At 34.2% G+C, this 22,489-nt stretch overlaps 1 protein-coding gene across 4 annotated transcripts in view; it reads right to left on the bottom strand.

Moving 5' to 3' along the window:
- Nucleotides 1-22,489, bottom strand: part of LOC132713735 (SWI/SNF-related matrix-associated actin-dependent regulator of chromatin subfamily D member 1-like) — a gene marked incomplete at its 3' end in the record, with an annotated part of 62,444 nt that overhangs the window by 8,348 nt on the left and 31,607 nt on the right. For 2 of the 4 annotated variants that reach the window (XM_060696412.1, XM_060696415.1), the window contains 5 exon segments: nt 520-642; nt 2,383-2,425; nt 3,203-3,314; nt 9,621-9,647; nt 20,568-20,694. In XM_060696412.1, coding sequence (XP_060552395.1) covers nt 520-642; nt 2,383-2,425; nt 3,203-3,314; nt 9,621-9,647; nt 20,568-20,694 — 432 coding nt within the window. 4 annotated transcript variants of the gene reach the window in all.

The raw sequence follows: 22,489 nt of genomic DNA, 5'->3' as shown, positions 1-22,489 counted from the left end.
ATAAGTGTTTCCCTTTGATCTCTAAATGTAACCTTGACCTAGTGAGCTGGTTCAGCACATGACACTTCATCCTATTGTAATAAGCTTTTGTATTAAACATAGAAATTGCTTCATGCATGTAAAATATATGCTATTGACAAAACTAGAGAGTACTTGCCTTTCCTCAAACCAGCCATTATTAACTGTTTTTTATCACCTTACTGTTGCTATCATTTACTGAAAGCTATTTTGAATATTTTCACATATTCACTGTTGGACCATAAGTGCATAAAACTAGCTCATGTAACTTTACTTGTACAAGTAAAGGTAGTCTTTTGGTCACTTTTTTAAGTTTAATAAAATTTAGGATGAATATGGGGGCGTGTTGCTTTGAGACTGTTGAAAACTTGCTCCTCCCAATTCATTTATATAGAAAATCTCGGCACTTAGACAAATATGCTGTTCTGCTGCTGTGCCAGTAAATGGGAGTTAAACACTGGTAAATCATAGTTAGCAAATATTTCAACCCAAAACAAGCACCTTCATTGGTCTTTTCAGGGCCTCCTGAATATCAAGTCGTTTTCTTGTGATGGTGGCATCAAGTTTACGTTCAAAGGCCAGCAAATCCATGTATGCTTGAGATTCGGGTACCAGATCCCTCACCTGTGAATACAAACAAATACAGGCTGGTTCCTATCATGTATAACAACCTGGAACCATTCATAGCTAACATTTTAAAGGAAGGGAAATTTGATTTGTTCATTAATGTTAAAAAATCAATTTGTGTCATAAAATTTACTTCTTTAATTATTATTCTTTATAATAATTTTTCAAAAGCAAATTGCTGTTACTATATTCAAAGTTACATCATCCTTTTGGCATACATGCCATAACGTCCCGGATGTCTGGGACAGTCCCGGAAATAAGGTGTCTGTCCCGCGGTGTCCCGGAGATGACTTATGTCCCGGTAAACATAATAATCTAAAATAATCTACTTTGAAGCAAGAAATTTTACATTTTTATATAATTTTATTGTCAAGTTTTTATAAACTAGTCTAGAACGCTAATAACGAACGATTATCCCCTAACAGCATTGCAATGGTGACACTAATCCTTTGATTGGTATATCTATGTGCCCCTTCAAACAAACAATTATTATTATCAAAGTAGATTATTTTGATCAATTAAAAGATAAATTGTTTACCCCATATGGCTTCCTGAGCGAAAGTGTCATACACTGTAATTAACCGGTCCCGTAATTAACAACTGGCCAGTATAAATTTAATCTGCCTGGAGACAGTTATTACTTACTAGTGGTCAAACATCATGAAAATTAACACTAAATATGAGGTGATGAAATCTACAAGATTCAGCGAATGTTTCAGGTAAACGACATGGCTAATTGTCATTACTTAACATAGCTTTATTCTACAGTAACGCTCAACTATTCGAAAATTTGTCACAAGGGTGTTTCATTGAGTATAATAATGCTTACCTATATGAATACATAAAATTGTCCGAAAAGGTACAAACCCTTCATTTAAAACTTAACCAAGAATTTATGAATTGAAAAAGGGCCATAATTATGCGAAAAGTAAATCAGAGTTATGGAACTTGTGCCAATCATCTTAGATAATCACAGACAACAAGAGAGTGAAGTTTCAATCCATTCCCTTCAGTAGTTATGGAGATACCAGCTTACACGCAAAAACTTAACCAAGAATTTCTAAGTCAAAAAATTGGCATAATTATGCAAAAAAGCAAATCAGAGTTATGGGACTTGTGCCAATCATCTTAGATAATCACAGAGACCAAGTGTGTGAAGTTTCAATCCATTCCCTTCAGTAGTTATGGAGATACCAGCTTACATGCAAAAACTTAACCAAGAATTTCTAAGTCGAAAAAGGGGCATAATTATGCACAAAAGCAAATCAGAGTTATGGGACTCGTGCCAATCATCTTAGATAATCACAGAGAACAAGTGTGTGAAGTTTCAATTCATTCCCTTCAGTAGTTATGGAGATACCAGCTTACATACAAAAACTTAACCACAGGGACGCCGACGCCGACAAATGGGTGACTGCATTAGCTCGATTATTCTGCAAATAGTCAAGCTAAAAATACGTTTGCTGATCAATGCCCCTCCTCTAAATGAAAAGTGTCCCGGAAATGAGTCTAAAAATTATGGCATGTATGCAGTTTTGGTCCTTAATTTAATCCTAATGCCTTTGGTACCGATATTTACCCCCCCCACACACACACACACACACAATTCTTCTGGTCCTCATTTATTAACCCCCCATCCTTTTGTTGCTTACATATTTATATATTTACCCATAATATTTTTGTCCTATACAAATTTATCTAACATTTAGATTATGTTTTGGTAAAAAAAGAAAATACCCTTTGGGGCAATATTTTGTCTGCCATTTTTTTCTTCTTTTTCCTGGAATAAAATATTATATAAAATAATAACATTACATTAAAACATAGAATGATTACTCATAACATTTCACATACCAATAATCAAAAGAAAGATAAAATCAGTAGCTTTTATAACAGAACAGTAAATAAATGGGTTGCATTAACATTGCAATCACTGGAGAAAACATTATAAACACATCCCCAAAACTACTTTGTCATGTTGCACACATGGTTTAAGAAAATTAAGTCTACAAACTTCAAGAAAAGCAATTTACACTATTATAAAACAAGGTGTCAAACCAACGTGTACCTTAAATAAAGTGCGCAGCAGAAATATCTTAAAATAGCCCTGATGCACGAAGGTTTTATGTAAATGTTTTATTTATTTAAACAGTGAATGAATTTTCTCCATATGCGTAAACAACTACAAACAAAACATTTGCGGTTACAAACTTCCTTGAAGTCTCACTGATTTTCAAACTGTCTGTTCATTTTTTTTACCGAATCAATTTTGAAAGTACAGTAATATATAAAATCAGAAATATATCACACACGACACACAGTCTGAATCCTTTGAGGAAAATGCTTTCTAACAGTATGGGAAAACATACATATTTTTGCAGCATTTGTAGAAAATCGATTTCAATATACTTTTTTCTGCCTGCTTTTCTGTGCAGTCTATTAAAATTTTAATCTTTTTATAAATAATAAAATTATAACAGCAACATTGAAAAGTTAAAAGTTCAAGATACAGATCAGGTCCAATTATATTACTGTATTATGATATTAGTTAACTAACGCTTTCATATGTTGGGCAGCTCTGGAATCACTCTGTCTTTTCCTATCCATCGGTGTTCCCATACCCATCTGGGGCGGGGGCATCCCTGGTCCCATACCAGGCCGAGGCATACCTACAAATAGAAACAAACATGGCATCCTGATTTTAACTGTATGTTTAATTTTAGATTCAGACTATTAAAAATAGCGTAATATAATACACCCATTGAAGAATAAATGTTTATTTCTAATGTCAGACAAAAATAATGTATGTCACCTAGCAGGATTTACTTTCATTCAACCTTAAATAAAATCAATGATGTCATCACTAATTATAACAAGATATGTTTGTAAAACATGTATGCCCCCTATCGGCAGCCAATTTGTCATGTGATCAGGTTATTATGCATGACTTCTGACCCAGTGAACAAGCAATTAATAAGGGTTATCTAGTATCTACTGGTCATGACTAGTCACAAGGTAATAATTATTGTGACCCCATAGGTTGTGTGCAGCAATTAAAGTTATTAAAAATCTTACCAAATAATATATACATAAATTTTATGAATCACATAAGCCTCATTAATGACAGCCAAGTTGTTATATTACATAAGATCTTCAAATGTGTATACCAAAAGCACATAAAAATATCAACCAAGGCAACTTGAGTTGATGAGTTATTGGTCAGAAACAGTCATTAAGTACAAGGTCACTATGACATTGACCCCTTGACCCCAAAATCAAAAGAGGTCATCTACTGGTCATGACCAATCATCATACCAAGTTTGAAGTTCCTAGGCCTAAGGGTTCTTTAGTTATTGATCAGAAACCATTTTTACCTACAAGGTAAATGTGACCTTGACCTTTGACCCCAAAATCAATAGGGGTCATATGCTGGTCATGACCAATCATCATACCAAGTTTGAAATTCCTACGCCTAAGCGTTCTTTAGTTATTGATCAGAAACTGTTTTTACCTACAAGGTCAATGTGACCTTGACCCCTTGACCCCAATATCAATAGGGGTCATCTGCTGGTCATGACCAATCATCTTACCAAGTTTGAAGTTCCTAGGCCTAAGCATTCTTTAATTATTGATCGGAAACCGTTTTTACCTACAAGGTCAATGTGACCTTGACCTTTGACCCTTTGACCCAAATATCAATTGGGGTCATCTGCTGGTCATGGCCAATCATCTTACCAAGTTTGAAGTTCCTAGGCCTAAGCATTCTTTAATTATTGATCGGAAACCGTTTTTACCTACAAGGTCAATGTGACCTTGACCTTTGACCCCTTGACCCCAAAATCAATAGGGGTCATCTGCTGGTCATGACCAATCACCATATCAAGTTTGAAGTTCCTAGGCCTGAGGGTTCTTTAGTTATTGATCAGAAACTGTTTTTACCTACAAGGTCAATGTGACCTTGACCTTTGACCCCTTGACCCCAAAATCAATAGGGGTCATCTGCTGGTCATGACCAATCACCATATCAAGTTTGAAGATCCTAGGCCTAAGCGTTCATAAGTAATTGATCGGAAACCGTTTTAACATACAAGGTCAATGTGACCTTGACCTTTGACCCCTTGACCTCAAAATCAATAGGGTTCATCTCCTGGTCATGACCAATCACCATATCAAGTTTGAAGATCCTAGGCCTAAGCGTTCATAAGTTATTGATCGGAAACCGTTTTAAAATACAAGGTCAATGTGACCTTGACCTTTGACCTCAAAATCAATAGGGGTCATCTACTGGTCATGACCAATCACCATACCAAGTTTGATGTTCCTAGGCCTAAGGGTTCTTTAGTTATCACTCGGAAACCATTTGGTCTACGGACCGACGGACCGGACGGACCGACGGACCGACAAGTGCAAAGCAATATACCCCCTCTTCTTCGAAGTGGGGGCATAATCATTACAGGCAATTTATTTTTCATCACATCACAGCAATAAAGACATTTAACTCTCCATACATTTCTTATTCTACAATTTAAGGTGCAGGTCAAAGAAATTCAGTTTAAAAGCAAAAAAATGAATAAAATAATAATAAAAAGAAAATGTTCAGCTAAAAACAAATTTAATATCATTGCTTTAATAAAAGTAATACATAACACATTATAATCACTCTTTCTATAAAATGCAAACATAAAATAAGCTTAAATTCCTACACTACATTCAGTATATTGGTGCTTGGATGATGCTGTATATTTGCACAAACAGCTTTACTAAACTTGTACATAATTGACTGTATAATATATATATATAAATATTGTGCATCTTTCCTGCATCAGAAAGCACATTATGCTTAATAGGCATTTCCCCTAATGTCATAAATAGACTTGTCTATATTTTAATCTGGTCAAAACAACTCATCATTTTTGGGCAAAACTTTTAAATAAGTATCATAGAATGAATACCCAACAGTGCAGACTATGTTCAGATGGCACAGATGTGCACTGGTTGGGTAGATTCAGTTGCTGCCAGCATGGTAAGGTTAATCATTTCCACAAGTCCATTTGATGTTATAATATTGAGGCAACATTGTAAGACTCAAACCCACAATCCATGGGTTGAGAAGCAGACACCTTGTCTATACCATCCCTTCTTTATATACAGATGACAGTTAAATGCTCTAGCAAGGATGTTACACGATTCTGTCCCCTTTTTATACTACAGTGCCCTTTTATATGACAAACATACAATATCTCTAGTTAAAGTCTGAAGTAATCGTTTCATATTGTATTAAAGGAGCTCCACTGACAAACAAAAAGCCTAAAAACATAAAATTTGAAATTCTTGCATAGATCAACTGGGGCACATAAAGGAAAACATATTCATAAGACATACAAATATACTCAGATTTAAATTTACAAAATAATTTTTTATGATTCTTATGCTGATTAGAGTTCAAAAGTGTCTAAATGCAATCATTTCAATCTAAATAATTATTCTGAAAAAAAAAAACAAAAAAAAACAACAACAACGGCGTGAGCAAATGATCTGTAATTTGCATGGGTACAAGTTATTGGTCCTGGGACTTCCATTTAGGTACCCAAGTCTTTCCAGTCCTGTCATGTTAAAAAAAAACTCAGTGGAGTCCCTTTAAGTGATATCATCTAAAAACTCCCAACTTCAAAAACCAAACAAGAATGCATCAAGCCTAGTATGTAAAAAGTCAATCTTTGGTGATAATTGATATATTTTTATATGCTGGTTAGGAAACACTGCACACTGCGAAGGTCAAAGGTCATAATGCTGACTTGACTTTTCATCAAAACTTCTGATGTCCTTTTGCGCACCCTCCCCCCCCCCCCCAATTAAAAACACAAGAGCGATCAGTAATCACATGTGTCGCCTCATGATGGCCAATTTCATGTTGGGACAAATTTTGTGACAGACGGACAGACAGACGAACAGTGCACAACTAGACTTGGTACTGATCATTCCTGTAAAGTTTGGATAAAATAAAATTGCACCAGTAGTTTATGAGGAGTAGTCCGGACAAGCTTTTGCATATCTGGCAACACACAGAAAAAAACACCTTTTTATCAAAGGGCCATAACTCAGCCAAAAATCATTCAACCGGAAAACCCTTGTAATATGCGCAAGGACTTGAGCTACAGATCAATCCTGTAAAGTTTCATTGAAATTGCATTAGTGGTATAAGAGAAGTAGTCCGGACAAACTTTAACAATAAAAATTATTAAAGGGCCATAACTCAAACAACAAGAACCGGTTGAACCGGGTGATGCTCCCCGAGAAGGTTCTGGACACAGGAAAGTATAAAAAAAATGAACAAAAGGCAAAAACTCCAAAATTAGGCAAAGCGGAGTTATGTGTTTTTGCACTGCACTTCTATTCAATGAGATCTATCTATCTATAAAGTTTCCTGATGATATCAGAGTTATGTCCCGGGTAAAGGTCAAAGTGTAAAAATGAACCAAGGGCAATAACTCCAAAATTAGACCAGGCTTTGTTTAGGTTCTTTAAGCATTGCAGTTCTATCCAATTATATCTAGCTACCTACAAAGTTTCATGTTTTAAAGTAATGTCCAGGACAAAAGTCAAAAAGTAAAAATAAACAAAGGGCAATTTCTTCAAAATAAGGCAAGGCAGAGTAATGATTCTAAAGCACTGCACTTCCACCCAATGAGACCTATCTATCTACAAAGTTTCATGCTGATATCTCTTATGATTTTAGAGTAATGTCCCAGACAAAGTTCAAAGTGTCAAAATGAACAAAGGGCAATAACTCCAAAAGTAGGCAAGACAGTGTTACAGTTCTTGTGCACTGCAAACTTACTCAATGAGATCTATCTACCTACAAAGTTTCATGTTGATATCTCTTATACATTAAGAGTAATGTCCCGGACAAAGTTCAAAGTGTAAAAAAAAACAAAGGGGGATAATTCAAAAATTAGGCAAGGCAGAGTTAAGGTTCTTATTCACTGCACACCTACTCAATGAGATCTATCTACCTACAAAGTTTCATGTTGATACCTCTTATACTTTTAGAGTTATGTCCCGGACAAAGTTCAAAGTGTAAAATAAACAAAGGGGGATAATTCAAAAATTAGACAAGGCAGAGTTACGGTTCTTGTGCACTGCACAGCTACTCAATGAGATCTATCTACCTACAAAGTTTCATGTTGATACCTCTTATACTTTTAGAGTTATGTCCCGGACAAAGTTCAAAGTGTAAAAATAAACAAAGGGGGATAATTCAAAAATTAGGCAAGGCAGAGTTACGGTTCTTGTGCACTGCACACCTACTCAATGAGATCTATCAACCTACAAAGTTTCATGTTGATACCTCTTATACTTTTAGAGTTATGTCCCAGACAAAGTTCAAAGTGTAAAATAAACAAAGGGGGGTAATTCAAAAATTAGGCAAGGTAGAGTTACGGTTCTTGTGCACTGCACACCTACTCAATGAGATCTATCTACCTACAAAGTTTCATGTTGATACCTCTTATACTTTTAGAGTTATGTCCCGGACAAAGTTCAAAGTGTAAAATAAACAAAGGGGGATAATTCAAAAATTAGGCAAGGCAGAGTTACGGTTCTTGTGCACTGCACACCTACTCAATGAGATCTATCTACCTACAAAGTTTCATGTTGATACCTGTTATACTTTTAGAGTTATGTCCCGGACAAAGTTCAAAGTGTAAAATAAACAAAGGGGGATAATTCAAAAATTAGGCAAGGCAGAGTTACGGTTCTTGTGCACTGCACACCTACTCAATGAGATCTATCTACATACAAAGTTTCATGTTGATACCTCTTGTTGTTTCAAAGTTATGTCCCGGACAAGAAAAGGGGACGGACGGACTGACGGAAAGACGGACGGACGGACGGACAAGGCGGCGTCTATATGCTCCCCCCCAAAATTTTTTCGGGGAGCATAAAAATCATTGAACCGGAAAATGCTGACAATATGCACAACTAGACTTGGTACTGATCATTCCTGTAAAGTTTGGATTAAATTGCACCAGTAGTTTATGAGGAGTAGTCCGGACAAGCTTTGTGTATCTGGCCAACACACAGAAAAAGAAACCTTTTTATCAAAGGGCCCATAACTCAGCCAAAAATTATTCAACAGGAAAACCCTTGCAATATGCGCAAGGACTTGAGCTACAGATCAATCCTGTAAAGTTTCATTGAAATTGCATTAGTGGTATAAGAGAAGTAGTCCGGACAAACTTTAAAATTAAAAATTATTAAAGGGCCATAACTCTGACAAAAATCATTGAACCGGAAAATGCTGACAATATGCACAACTAGACTTGGTACTGATCATTCCTGTAAAGTTTGGATGAAATTGCACCAGTAGTTTATGAGGAGTAGTCCGGACAAGTTTTGTGACGGACGGACGGACAGACGACGGAGAAGTGATCCTTATATGTCGCCACTACTCCGTAGAGTCGACACAAAAACAAGCATTTGCATAACCTTGACGGAAAGCTCCAATATTTTAAGACACATTATTTAAATTTCATTTGCTGTCTTTTCTGCTTTTTGATAATTCATAATAGCAATAATTCCTTGATAAAAGTTTCTGGATCATCAACCATGCAAAAAAGCAAAATAATATATAAATACAAGTCCAAGACCTTCAAAATATGGTAATAAAATGCACAATTTCAGCTCATATATGGACAAACTCCCCATATATAAAGTCTCAGGTTAAAATACCATGTGCAATTCAGATTTTTTCTTTTCTAAAAACCTAATTTGACCTCTTTGTTCGGGAATTTGTCCACATCTGAAAATTAGCACCACTGTAAAGCAAGCCATTTGCATCTGCTGTATAAATTCTGGCTAAAAATAGATATGCTAAAATAGGTATGCTAAAAATAGATATGCTAAAAATAGACACAAAACTGCAACTTTATTCACACTGCTGAAGAAACAAGCGCTTTTAAATACACTCTGCTTACCAGAATCCTTGGTTTTTGATGACTGGCCTGTAAAATGAACTATTTATTATCACCCATTGTAAAATATTTGTTCCTTAATTCATCAATAACACAGGACACAGTGACTGCAGTCTGGGAGTCTGCATGGCCAATTGTAAAACTGTGTCAATAAAGTGCCAATCACAAAGAACATTTTGAGTTTTACATATATGACATGACTAGGCCCTCCACAACCTTGATAATAAGTAGTAATTAACAGTGACAGAGATACTGTTTTGGCAAAAGTTTATGCTGATGTATATGATACAAATGGATCTTAGTTATTAAGCCAAAGTTTTCATTTTCAAGGTCACTGTGACCATGACCTTTAGTGCACATAAGGCCAATCCATCTGCTAAATAATGACAACCAGCATATGAAGATTTGGAGGCTGTCCATCATATTTTTTTTCTAGATACTGAGCAAAAACAATGTACTTATATGATAACCTTACTAACAAACATTAGAAAAACTAGAAATGTGTTGTCACGCCACGGATGCCCCTGCATGCAGCCAAAATTTCAGATGTTATAATATCTAGGTCCAAATTTGTTTGCACAATTTTTTTTTTTTCATTTTAAGTTCAAAGCCCTTAAAACTATTCAATGTTAACATCCGCCTATATGACTGAAATACTGTTGGGAAAAGGCGTAAAATGAAACAAACAAATGGGAAAAGGCGTAAAATGAAACAAACAATGTCAACATAAACCATTTTTATGCAAAGTTCAAGGCACTGAAACTATTCAGTGTTAACCTTTTGTTAATTGCATACTGCATATTTGTAGCCAAAATAATGGCTACATACATTTCAACAAAAGTATAAGTGCTGAAACTGAAAATTCAAAATATTTCCAACATTCAAGAGAGATAACTTTGTCCAAAATCATTGAACCACAACAAAATTCAAAGTTGAACTGCTTATTCCTAAGATGTATCTATATGTCAAATTTAAGTTGAATGTGTACAACCATTGGGGAGATAATGAACGGAAACTTAAAATTTCTGATTTTTTTCAAAGTTCAAGAGGGATAACTCTGTCAGATATCATCAAACCAAGACCAAATTGGAAATTGACCAATGCATTCTTGTGACATATCCATATCTTTAATTTGATTTGAATATGTACATTACTGTTGGGGAGATCATGAACGGAACTGAAAATTTCATTTTTAAGTTAAAGGGGCATAACTCTGCCAAAAATCATCGAATCATGACAAAATTTGAACTTGACCTGCCCAATTTTTTGATGTATCCATTTGTCAAATTTGAGATGTATGTGTAATACCCTAGAGGAGATAATGAACAGAAACTGAAAATTTCATATTATTTTCAAAGTGAAAGGGACATAACTCTGCCGAAAATCATCGAACCATGACCAAATTCGAACTTGACCTGTGCATTCGTTTGACATATGTATGTGTAACACTGTTGGGGAGATAATGAACAGAAACTGAAAATTTCATATTATTTTCAAACAAGAGGGCCATGATGGCCCTGAAGTCGCTCACCTGTATATAGGCCCCCGGAGCGGGGCCAGTTTCAACCCCAGGGCTTTTATTTGAACAAACTTGGTAGACACCCATTAGAAGATGTTTAATGCTAAACATCTAAGGTCTAGCTGGTCAAGTTTTTTCTTTACACATATAGTTAAAAAAACAATGACACACCTGGGGCAGGGCCAGTTTTGACCCCAGGGCTTTTATCTGAACAATCTTTGTAGACACTTACTAGAAAATGTTTCATGCTTAATATCTAATCTCTAGCTATTCGAGTTTTTTCAAAGAAGATTTTTAAGTTTTTGCTATACACATATAAGGAAAATCAATGTCCCCCGGTGCGGGGCCAATTTTGACCCCAGGGCTTATACATGAACAAACTTTGTAGACACTCACTAGAAGATGCTTTGTGCTTAATATCTAAACTCTAGCTATTTGAGATTTTTCAAAGAGGATTTTTTAAGTTTTTGTTACACACAAATATAAGGAAAATGAATGACCCCCGGGCGGGGCCAATTTTGACCCCAGGGCTTTTATTTGAACAAACTTGGTAGACACTCACTAGAAGATGATTCTTGCTTAGTATCTAATCTGTAGCTATTTTTTTTTTTTCAAAGAAGATTTTTTAAGTTTTTGCTATACACATATAAGAAAAATCAATGACCCCCGGGCGGGGCCAATTTTGACCCCAGGGCTCTTATTTGAACAAACTTGGTAGACATCCATTAGAACATGTTTCATGCTAAATATCTTAGCTCTAGCTCTTTGGGTTCTTTAAAAGTAGATTTTTCAAGTTTTTACTATATGCATATAGGGAAAATCAATGACCCCCTTGGGCGGGGCCAATTTTGACCCCAGGGCTTTTATTTGGTCAAACTTGGTAGACACCCATTAGAAGATGTTTCATGCTAAATATCTTAGCTCTAGCTCTTTGGGTTCTTTAAAAGTAGATTTTTCAAGTTTTTACTATATGCTTATAGGGATAATCAATGACCCCCTTGGGCAGGGCTAATTTTGACCCCAGGGCTTTTATTTGAACAAACTTGGTAGACACCCATTAGAAGATGTTTCATGCTAAATATCTTAGCTCTAGCTCTTTGGGTTCTTTAAAAGTAGATTTTTCAAGTTTTTACTATATGCATATAGGGAAAATCAATGACCCCCTGGGGCGAGGCCAATTTTGACCCCAGGGCTTTTATTTGAACAAACTTGGTAGACACTCACTAGAAGATGTTTCATGCTAAATATCTAAGCTCTAGCTCTTAAGGTTTTTTAGAAGAAGATATTTAAAGTTTTTTCTTTTGGTTGCCAATTGGCAACCAGAGTTCTGCATGGAATGGAATTCTTTTAACAACTTTGTTAAGGCTTCACACAAGGAACATCCCTGTGAAGTTTCATTATGATCTGCCTTATGGTTTCAGAGGAGATGTTGTTTTAAAAGTGTGAACGTACGACGTACGACGGACAACAGACGACAGATGAAGAGTGATCCTAATAGCTCACCTTGAGCATATGAGCACAACTGTAGCAACAGCTTTTTCTTTGTTAATGTCTAGCATGAAATCTTGAAAAAATATTTCCAGTCTGGTCATGTCAAATAAAACTCAATTTAATACCATTCTCTAAATAGGTAGCCATAAACATTATTTAAACCAATACTAGACAAAGGTGACTGTTATGATCCCTGTCTGGGTTTTAAGTTCAATTTTATTTACCTTAAGATATAGATAAGAATGCACAGTACAGTTTTTAAACTTTTGCCCATCATAAATCATTATTAATGTACTTTTGCAGTAGTACAACAACAGCCTAGTGGCATATTAACCACTTTTTATATCAAAATTATAAACCCTGTCCCCTGTTATGTGACACTTTATCTATGAACAAAATAACATTGGGTTAAAAATAGGTTAACAAACACTGTACATTCCTCTTGGTAACAAATATAATCAAATATGTGTTCCTTTACCTGTTCAAAAAGGTCAGAAACAAAAACTGTCCTCTTACTGTTGTATAACCATATACAGATGAACTATGGTTAAGTGTTCCCTATAATATTTCATTAATATTTAAGAGTTAAAAAATTTGACTGTTTTATAACTCACATTTAATATGGTGGCTTGTATTATACAAGAGGGCCATGATGGCCCAAAGTCGCTCACCTGTATATAGGCCCCCGGAGCGGGGCCAGTTTAAACCCCAGGGCTTTTATTTGAACAAACTTGGTTGACACCTATTAGAAGATGTTTCATGCTAAACATCTAAGGTCTAGCTTATTGGGTGTTTTAAAAGAAGATTTTATATATATATATATATATATATATATATATATATATATATATATATATATATATATATATATATATATATGTATATGTATATGTATATACATATGTAATTTATATATATATATTATATATATACAATATACATACATACATACATATATATATATATATATATATATATATATATATATATATATATATATATATATATATATATATATGTATTGCATTTTTTGGTGTGTGTGTATATATGAAACTATGTATGTATCTATATTGTATATATATATCTTATATATATGTAAATATATATGTACGTATGTATGTATATATATATATATATATATATAAATATGTATGTATATATATATATATATATATATATATATATATATATATATATATATATATATATATATATATATATATATATGTATGTATGTATATATATAATATGTATATATCTAAAAAAAAAAAGTCGAGCTAATGAATGACCCCCGGGGCGGGGCCAATTTTGACCCCAGGGCTCTTATTTGAACGAACATGGTAGACATCCATTTGAACATGTTTCGTGCTAAATATCTTAGCTCTAGCTCTTTGCATTCTTTCAAAGAAAATTTTTTAAGTTTTTACTATATGCATATAGGGAAAATCAATGACCCCCTGGGGCGGGGCCAATTTTGACCCCAGGGCTTTTATTTGAACAAACTTGGTAGACACCCATTAGAAGATGTTTCATGCTAAATATCTTAGCTCTAGCTCTTTGGGTTCTTTAAAAGAAGATTTTTTAAGTTTTTACTATATACATATAGGGAAAAACAATGACCCCCAGGGCGGGGCCGATTTTAATTCTAGGAACAAAATTTGAACAAATTTGGTTTTGGACCTATAGATGATACCATAGACCAAATATCAAAGCTCTAAGCCATTTACTTTCAGACCAGAAGATTTTTCAAGTTTTCACTATATGTATATAATGAAAATCAATGACCTCCGAGGGCGGGGCCAATTTTGACCCGAGGGCCATTATTTGAACAATCTTGGTAGAGGTCTACCACACAATGTTTCATGCCAAATATCAAATCTGTAGCCTTTGCCAATTCAGAGAAGAAGATTTTTTTATGTTTTACTATATACATATTAGAAAAACCTATGACCCCCCGGGGCGGGGCCAATTTTGACACTAGGGACAAAATTTGTACAACTTTGGTATTGGACCTTCAGATGATACCATAGACCAAATATCAAAGCTCTAGGCCATTTACTTTCAGACCAGAAGATTTTTCAAGTTTTCACTATACGTATGTAATGAAAATCAATGACCCCCCGGGGCGGGGCCAATTTTGACCCTAGGGCCATTATTTGAACAATCTTGATAGAGGTCTACTACACAATGTTTCATGCCAAATTTCAAATCTGTAGCCTTTGCCAATTCAGAGAAGAAGATTTTTTTAGATTTTACTATATACATATAAGGAAAAACCTATGACCCCCCGGGGCGGGGCCAATTTTGACACTAGGGACAAAATTTGAACAACTTTGGTAGAGGACCCATAGATGATACCATATACCAACAAGAACTGTCGGAGGACAGTAACGCTCGACTATTCGAAAATTTGTCACAAGGGTGTTTCATTGAGTATAATAATGCTTACCTTTATGAATACATAAAATTGTCCGAAAAGGTACAAACTCTTCAAGTTTCAATACATTCCCTTCAGTAGTTATGGAGATATAAGCTTACATGCAAAAACTTAACCAAGAATTCATGAGTCGAAAAAGGGGCATAATTATGCAAAAAAGCAAATCAGAGTAATGGGACTTGTACCAATCATCTTAGATAATCACAGAGACCAAGTGTGTGAAGTTTCAATCCATTCCCTCTAGTAGTAATGGAGATACCAGCTTACACGCAAAAACTTAACCAAGAATTTCTAAGTCGAAAAAGGGGCATAATTATGTTAAAAAGCAAATTAGAGTTATGGGACTTGTGCCAATCATCTTAGATAATCACAGAGAACAAGTGTGTGAAGTTTCATTCAATTCCCTTCAGTAGTTATGGAGATACCAGCTTACACGCAAAAACTTAACCAAGAATTTCTAAGTCGAAAAAGGGGCATAATTATGTAAAAAAGCAAATCAGAGTTATGGGACTTGTGCCAATTATCTTAGATAATCACAGAGAACAAGTGTGTGAAGTTTCAATCCATTCCCTTCAGTAGTTATGGAGATACCAGCTTACACGCAAAAACTTAACCAAGAATTTCTAAGTCGAAAAAGGGGCACAATTATGTAAAAAAGCAAATCAGAGTTATGGGACTTGTGCTAATCATCTTAGATAATCACAGAGAACAAGTGTGTGAAGTTTCAATCCATTCCCTTCAGTAGTTAAGGAGATACCAGCTTACATACAAAAACTTAACCAAGAATTTCTAAGTTGAAAAAGGGGCATAATTATGAAAAAAAGCAAATCAGAGTTATGGGACTTGTGCCAATCATCTTAGATAATCACAGAGAACAAGTGTGTGAAGTTTCAATCCATTCCCTTCAGTAGTTATAGAGATACCAGCTTACATACAAAAACTTAACCACAGGGACGCCGACGCCGACAAATGGGTGACTGCATTAGCTCGATTATTCTGCGAATAGTCGAGCTAAAAATCAAAGCTCTAGGCCATTTAGTTTCAGACCAGAAGATTTTTCAAGTTTTCACTATATGTATGTAATGAAAATCAATGACCCCCCAGGGCGGGGCCAATTTTGACCCTAGGGCCATTATTTGAACAATCTTGATAGAGGTCTACTACACAATGTTTCATGCCAAATATCTAATCTGTAGCCTTTGCCAAATCAGAGAAGAAGATTTTTTTAGATTTACCTATAGACATATAAGGAAAAACCTATGACCCCCCGGGGCGGGGCCAATTTTGACACTAGGGACAAAATTTGAACAACTTTGGTAGAGGACCCATAGATGATACCATATACCAAAAATCAAAGCTCTGGCCCATGTACTTTCAGACAAGAAGATTTTTTAATTTTGTGTTTTTTGAAATCCTTTTCTGGCCCTGTGACCTACATATGCAACAGACCGGAACCATTTGAACAACTTTGAAAGGGGACCACCCAAGGATCATTTCTGTAAAGTTTGGTTGATGTGCAGTCATTGGTTTCAGAGGAGATGTTGTTTATGTGAAAAGTTGACGACGCACGACGACGGACGACGGACACAGGGCGATCACAATAGCTCACCCTGAGCATTGCTCAGGTGAGCTAAAAACTCCTTTACAACTTAAAGGGTTGCATTACCTTATACAGATTAACCCTTTATTTTACCCTTTTATATTTAATTTTGCATAACCCAATACTGATGAACTTTCATATGCTGTCCTCTATAACACTATTCATAAATTAGTGTTGTACAACCTAATACAGATGAACCTTTATCTGATTTCATCTGTCACACTCTTAAATTTAAGTGTTGTATAACCTAGCACAGATGAACTCTCAAAAGTGGTCCCCAATTACACCTTTCATAATTTAGTCTTGTATAACCTGATACAGATGAACCTTTATCTGGTGTCCCCATTTACACTGTCATACAACCTTATACAAACTAAGTCAAATTTTGTGTCACTGTCCCCTATTAGGCTTTTATATTTTAGTGTTGTGTTACCTTATACAGACAAACTCCCCTATTACATTCTTACAACTTATAACTACATTGTTTTGTTTCAAGGTGACCCTAGTAAATTATATAAACATATCTTGACATGTTCTAGGATTGCTTTTAATTTTCATTACCCCCATATTGCATCTTTGATCACCTAGACCTAAAAACATGACCCAGAGGACAAAATCTTGTCAAACAAGTTGGTCTGTAACAGGGCCAATTTAACAAAAAACACTGTACTTTTAGGTAAACTGCGTAAAAAATGTCATTTTATAAGGTTATTTTATACAATATAATCTTTATCCATTACTTTCTACATTATACATTATTAAGTACCATAGATTGAACTTATGGTATCTTTAATAATATTAGATTAAAATACAACCCGATTTTCTTGGTAATCACAGAAAAAAAAATGAAATAAGATTATGTATAATCCATATTAACATTCCAGTATATTGTATACAGATATTATAACAGGTCTCAGGGTAAATACTTGTGTGCCATGTTATCCTGATAAGATGAGAATGTTTCCTGATTCTGTACAGTATATAACAGTCATACATGATAAATCTCCACAATATTTGATTATTAGGGTTGCATGATTTGCATGATTTGAGAACAAGATGACAGGCAATACCAAAACTAACATAATTATTTAAATATATAAATATATTTATAAAATAAAAGTTGGCAAGAACTTTAACCGACCGACTTAAAACTTTATTTTATCTTGAATTAAACTTTGTCTAGTATAGTTTTTGTGTACACATGTTTCATCATACAAGGTCATTTCAAATCTGTTAGGATGTCCAGAAACTAGGCCATACTAGCATTTCAACGATTGCACTATTATATCTAGTATTGCGCTGTAATTTATAACGAATGTTCAAATTGCATTTACAGAATGACAAGCACCCTTGAAAATAGACACTAGTAAATATTTACCTAAGGTAAATAGAAAATGTAGGTAAGTGGAGCATTCATTACTAGTGGGGACGAAATGGGACAGAAGCCGTCAGGAGTCAATAAGGCAAACGGCATCAAGATTACCAAAAAGGAGAAAAATTACACAAGAAGGAATCAAATATCTTCTTTAAGGCTTTAACTTAATTACTGCATATTAATAATACAGAAACTAATGCCAAGTCCTAGAAATAAGCTTATAGCTTTTAAAAAGTGTGGGCGGCAAGAAGAAACTTTGATTTTCCTCAACATAATATACACTTATCATAATTTCTGCTCTATGATCTCAATGAAAAATCTGGAAAAGATTGAAAATTTAAAATAAAAATTTTTCTCTAATAAACCATAGAAGAGTTGCTTTAAAAAATATAAAAGTACAAAACGTAAAATAGTAGTAGCTAAATTTAGCACATTGGCTTCGTTCCAGGAGTTAGTGTTACATTTATTGTACAAAGGAGAAGCATGAAGTTCAACATTAGTGTCACACATTCTTCCATTGATGTAAACCGATATACCCAAATATTTTACAATCTTGTGTAAAACAGAGGACAGAAACTATATTCAAGATTGTCTGTTGTCCATATAGTAGAGTAGCTATGTATCATGTATTTATTTATCAACCCACGTATTAAAAGCTGACATTGGATTTATGGATTTTTATGGTCAAATTTAGGTTTCCTTCAAATTCATCTGTTAAGTCCTTTATCTATTCTATAACCAACACCCCCACCTCTTATTTCAAATTGTCTATCATATTTGACAAAAAGCCTTGTTTTAGTAATTGAAGGAGTAGCAATATATAGAAGTTACCTTAAGGTAATGATGAAATATTGGATCTTATTACAATAAATTTATTTCTTGATTAAAAACAACAAAGTTGATTAAAGGTATATCAACTAGAGCAATCACTATAAGTGATTAATACCCCTGCAAAACTGCTTCAGGAAAGAGGAAGTTACTAGTTACAGAATACCTTGTAAAAGTTATGGTTGTGGACAATTAAATCTGTACGTTGCATTTCCTTTCACTGTGGTTGACCACTGATTAAGTTTTATTGAACAACTCCGTAATAAGTCCAGATAGAGCTACAGTTCTGAAGCACTGCACTTCCTCTCATTGTGCCTGACCATTGTATGAAGTTGCATTAAATTCATTACATTAGTTTTTCAGTTATGCAACAGACAAGGAAAAGGAACAAAGGGCAATAACTATGTAATTAGTCCAAATAGTGTTTCTTGTGCATTGCACTTTATCTCACTGTGCTTGACCATTGTATGTAGTTGCAATGAATTCCAACAATATGTTTTCAAGTAATGCACTGGACAAAAAACTAACAAAGGGCAATAACTATGTAATTAGTCAAAATAGTCTATTTGAACCGGGTGATGCTCCCCGAATATGTTCTGAACACAGAAAAGTATACCTCTTATAGTTTCAGAGTTATGTCCTGGACAAAGTTCAAAGTGCACTAATTCCAAACTTAAGTAAGAAAGAGTTACTGTTCTTTGCACTGCTCATCTACCCAATGATATCTATCTACCTACAAAGTTTCTTCTTCATATCTCTTATAGACTGTCACCAGAGTTATATCCATGACAAAGTTCAAAATGTAAATATGATTAAAGGTCAATAACTCAAAAAGTAGTCAAGGCAGAATTAAGGTTCTTGTGCATTGCACATCTACCCAAGAGATCTATCAACCTACAAAAAGTCTGATTAATATCTATTATACTTTCAGACCTATGTCCTAGACAATGTTCAAAGTGAAAAAATAGACAAAGGGCCATAACTCCAAAGTTAGGCAAGGCAGTTATGGTTCTTATGCACTGCACATCTACTTAATGAGCAAATCTACCTACAAAATTTCATGCTGATATCTCTTATTATAAGTTTTAGAGTTATGTCCCAGACAAAGTTCAAAGTATAAAAATGAACAAAGGGCAATAACTCAAAATTTAGGCAAGGCAGAGTAATGGTTCTTTTGCATTGCACTTCTACCCAATGAGATCTATCTACCTATAAATTTTCATGTTGATTCCTCTCATAATTTCAGAGTTATGTCCCGGACAAGAAAAGCAGATGGGCGGACATGCCATTTAAATGGACTAAGAGGCCATTTCTTTTGTTATTTTCTTTTGTTTAATAGAGGGCCATGGCCCCTTATTCTTTTCTTAGAGAATGAACTTTATTGTTCTCTTTTGTTCTGTTTACAGTTACATGGCTCCCTACTTCTCTTAAATAGCCGGTACAGACAGACAAAGCGACGACTATATGCTCACCCTCAGGGGAGCATAAAAATTGTAAACAAAGGAGCCTTAGTTGGGAGGCAGAAACATTAACACCTAGAACACCTCTCCCCTTGGTCATTGTAAGAATAGCAGGTCAAAATATATATTGCCAAGGATCAGTCATTATTGCCAATTAGTGCATTGATTACATTAGTAATAAAATAACATTAATTGTTGGCTAATTAATATTATGTAAAGAGTCGATTTATAGATATTTACCTCCATATGGGTGCGGAGACATCCCAGGTCCATGTGGCATACCCATGCGAGGTGGCATTCCTCCTGTCATTGGGGGACCAGCAGTTGGGTGACCTGGTCCAGGACTGTAACCCGGCCTTGGTGGACCCTAAAATATTATGAAAAAAAGAAGATACATTTATTATGTAAACCAATAATTATAATCAACAATTCTTTGTAAAACAGTACTGGAACATCACTGGCAATTTGAACTTAAAATTAGCAAAAAAAAGATACTATGCTGACAAGAGGCAATCATTATGTAAGTCTGGAAGCTGCAAGCACTTTCTCCAGTTGAGTTGTTCCAAGCTTCAAGGACACATGACCAAATGACCTCTAGCATATGTCATATGTTCACCATATCCTAGGTGAATACCCAAGCTTTTTTTTTTAGGTATCTACATCTGTGTAGATCAAAAAACATATAGTATAGTATGATGTAATAATATATCTAAATATTCTAATGTTTTGTTTTTTTCTCTACAATCAGTAACACATGTATTGCTATTAAGAGGAAATTTAATATCAAATTAGGATGTACTTTTCCAATTAAAGATCCTGTATCAAATTTTTTATGGTTTTATATCATAAATATGATGCTCAAATTTAGATTTACCAATTTTGTAAGTTCCAAAATGCATTATTTTTAAAGATCATAATCACCGAATTTAACATTTCATGTAAATATATTAAGGTCAGTAATAAAAAATCTATTTTCCATAAAGTCAAATTTTTCAATAAGAAATGAATGTATATATTTTAATGATTACATAATTATAATATGTAAAAATATTTGCAGTAGATATTTCACATATATTTCACATATTCTTTGAAGTTTGAAAATTGTTTTTAAGCATAATTATATAGATATATATAATTTCACTTAAGTGTGGTATACAACCTCAATTACAACATACAGCATCTTTAAATCATTGTTCAATAAACTGCAATACTACTAGCTTTAAGACATAACATTTTTATGCTACAAATAACATTAAATTCAAATTAATACTATTGATAATGCATGTTTTGATTAAATATTTAAATTCAACAAATAATTACTATAGGAATAAAATTTCAAAGCGTTAAAAGGACAGACAAATTTCTGCATCCAATTTCTTTCAGGAGTTCACGAACCCTCAAGAGTTTGGTGGTTTGTCACAGCCATATCTGTACATTTTATATTGACCTCATGCTATGTGCTGCTGTATTTTCACCAAATAAAAGTGATCAACAACTGCAATTTGAGAAAGTTTCCCTTTAACTGCCAAGAAACAAAGGCATGTTAAACTGTACTTTTTCGTGCTGATGAAATATCAAAAAGAAGAAAAAAATGCAGACAAACAATAGTATTAAAGTAGGTTAACCTTGAGTTATTAACTATTTGCTTTACATTGCTTTTGGCTATTTAATCTTGTTCTCATATTATGTCCATTTACTGGTGATATGAATGAATACTAAACATGTCCTATATGTAAAACAATTTGACGGACATGCTAGCTTAAATAATTTAACATAGCTTAAATGTACTACAAGAAGCTTAAATGAAGGTGAAAAGCGATTTATGAACTTGATTGAAGACATTTACAAGAAGTAAATATTTAGGTTTGATATCGCTCTCCCTAATCATAAACAAATACCAGCAGCTTGATTACACTTGGTGAATAGAGACATAAACTGATCATTTGTGCATCAAAATACTTGTAAGCAGAAGATAGCGTATTATGGTATAAAAAATAATTCTTGTGTCGTTGAAAATTGTGACATTCTTCATATTACAGCTCAATTTGAGATATAAATGAGCTCAGAATAATTTGAAACATTATTTTATTTTTAGGATGATTGTGACAAAAGCTTGAAAATTTATTTAAACCACACTCCAGATAATATGCTGGATCTACAAG

This window comes from Ruditapes philippinarum, unplaced genomic scaffold, assembly GCF_026571515.1.
Source record: "Ruditapes philippinarum isolate M1 unplaced genomic scaffold, ASM2657151v2 ctg5895_1_1_1_1, whole genome shotgun sequence".
Lineage (NCBI taxonomy): Eukaryota > Metazoa > Mollusca > Bivalvia > Venerida > Veneridae > Ruditapes > Ruditapes philippinarum.
The sequence above is the reverse complement of the archived record's forward strand: the minus strand, read 5'-3'. Positions and strand labels throughout refer to the sequence as shown.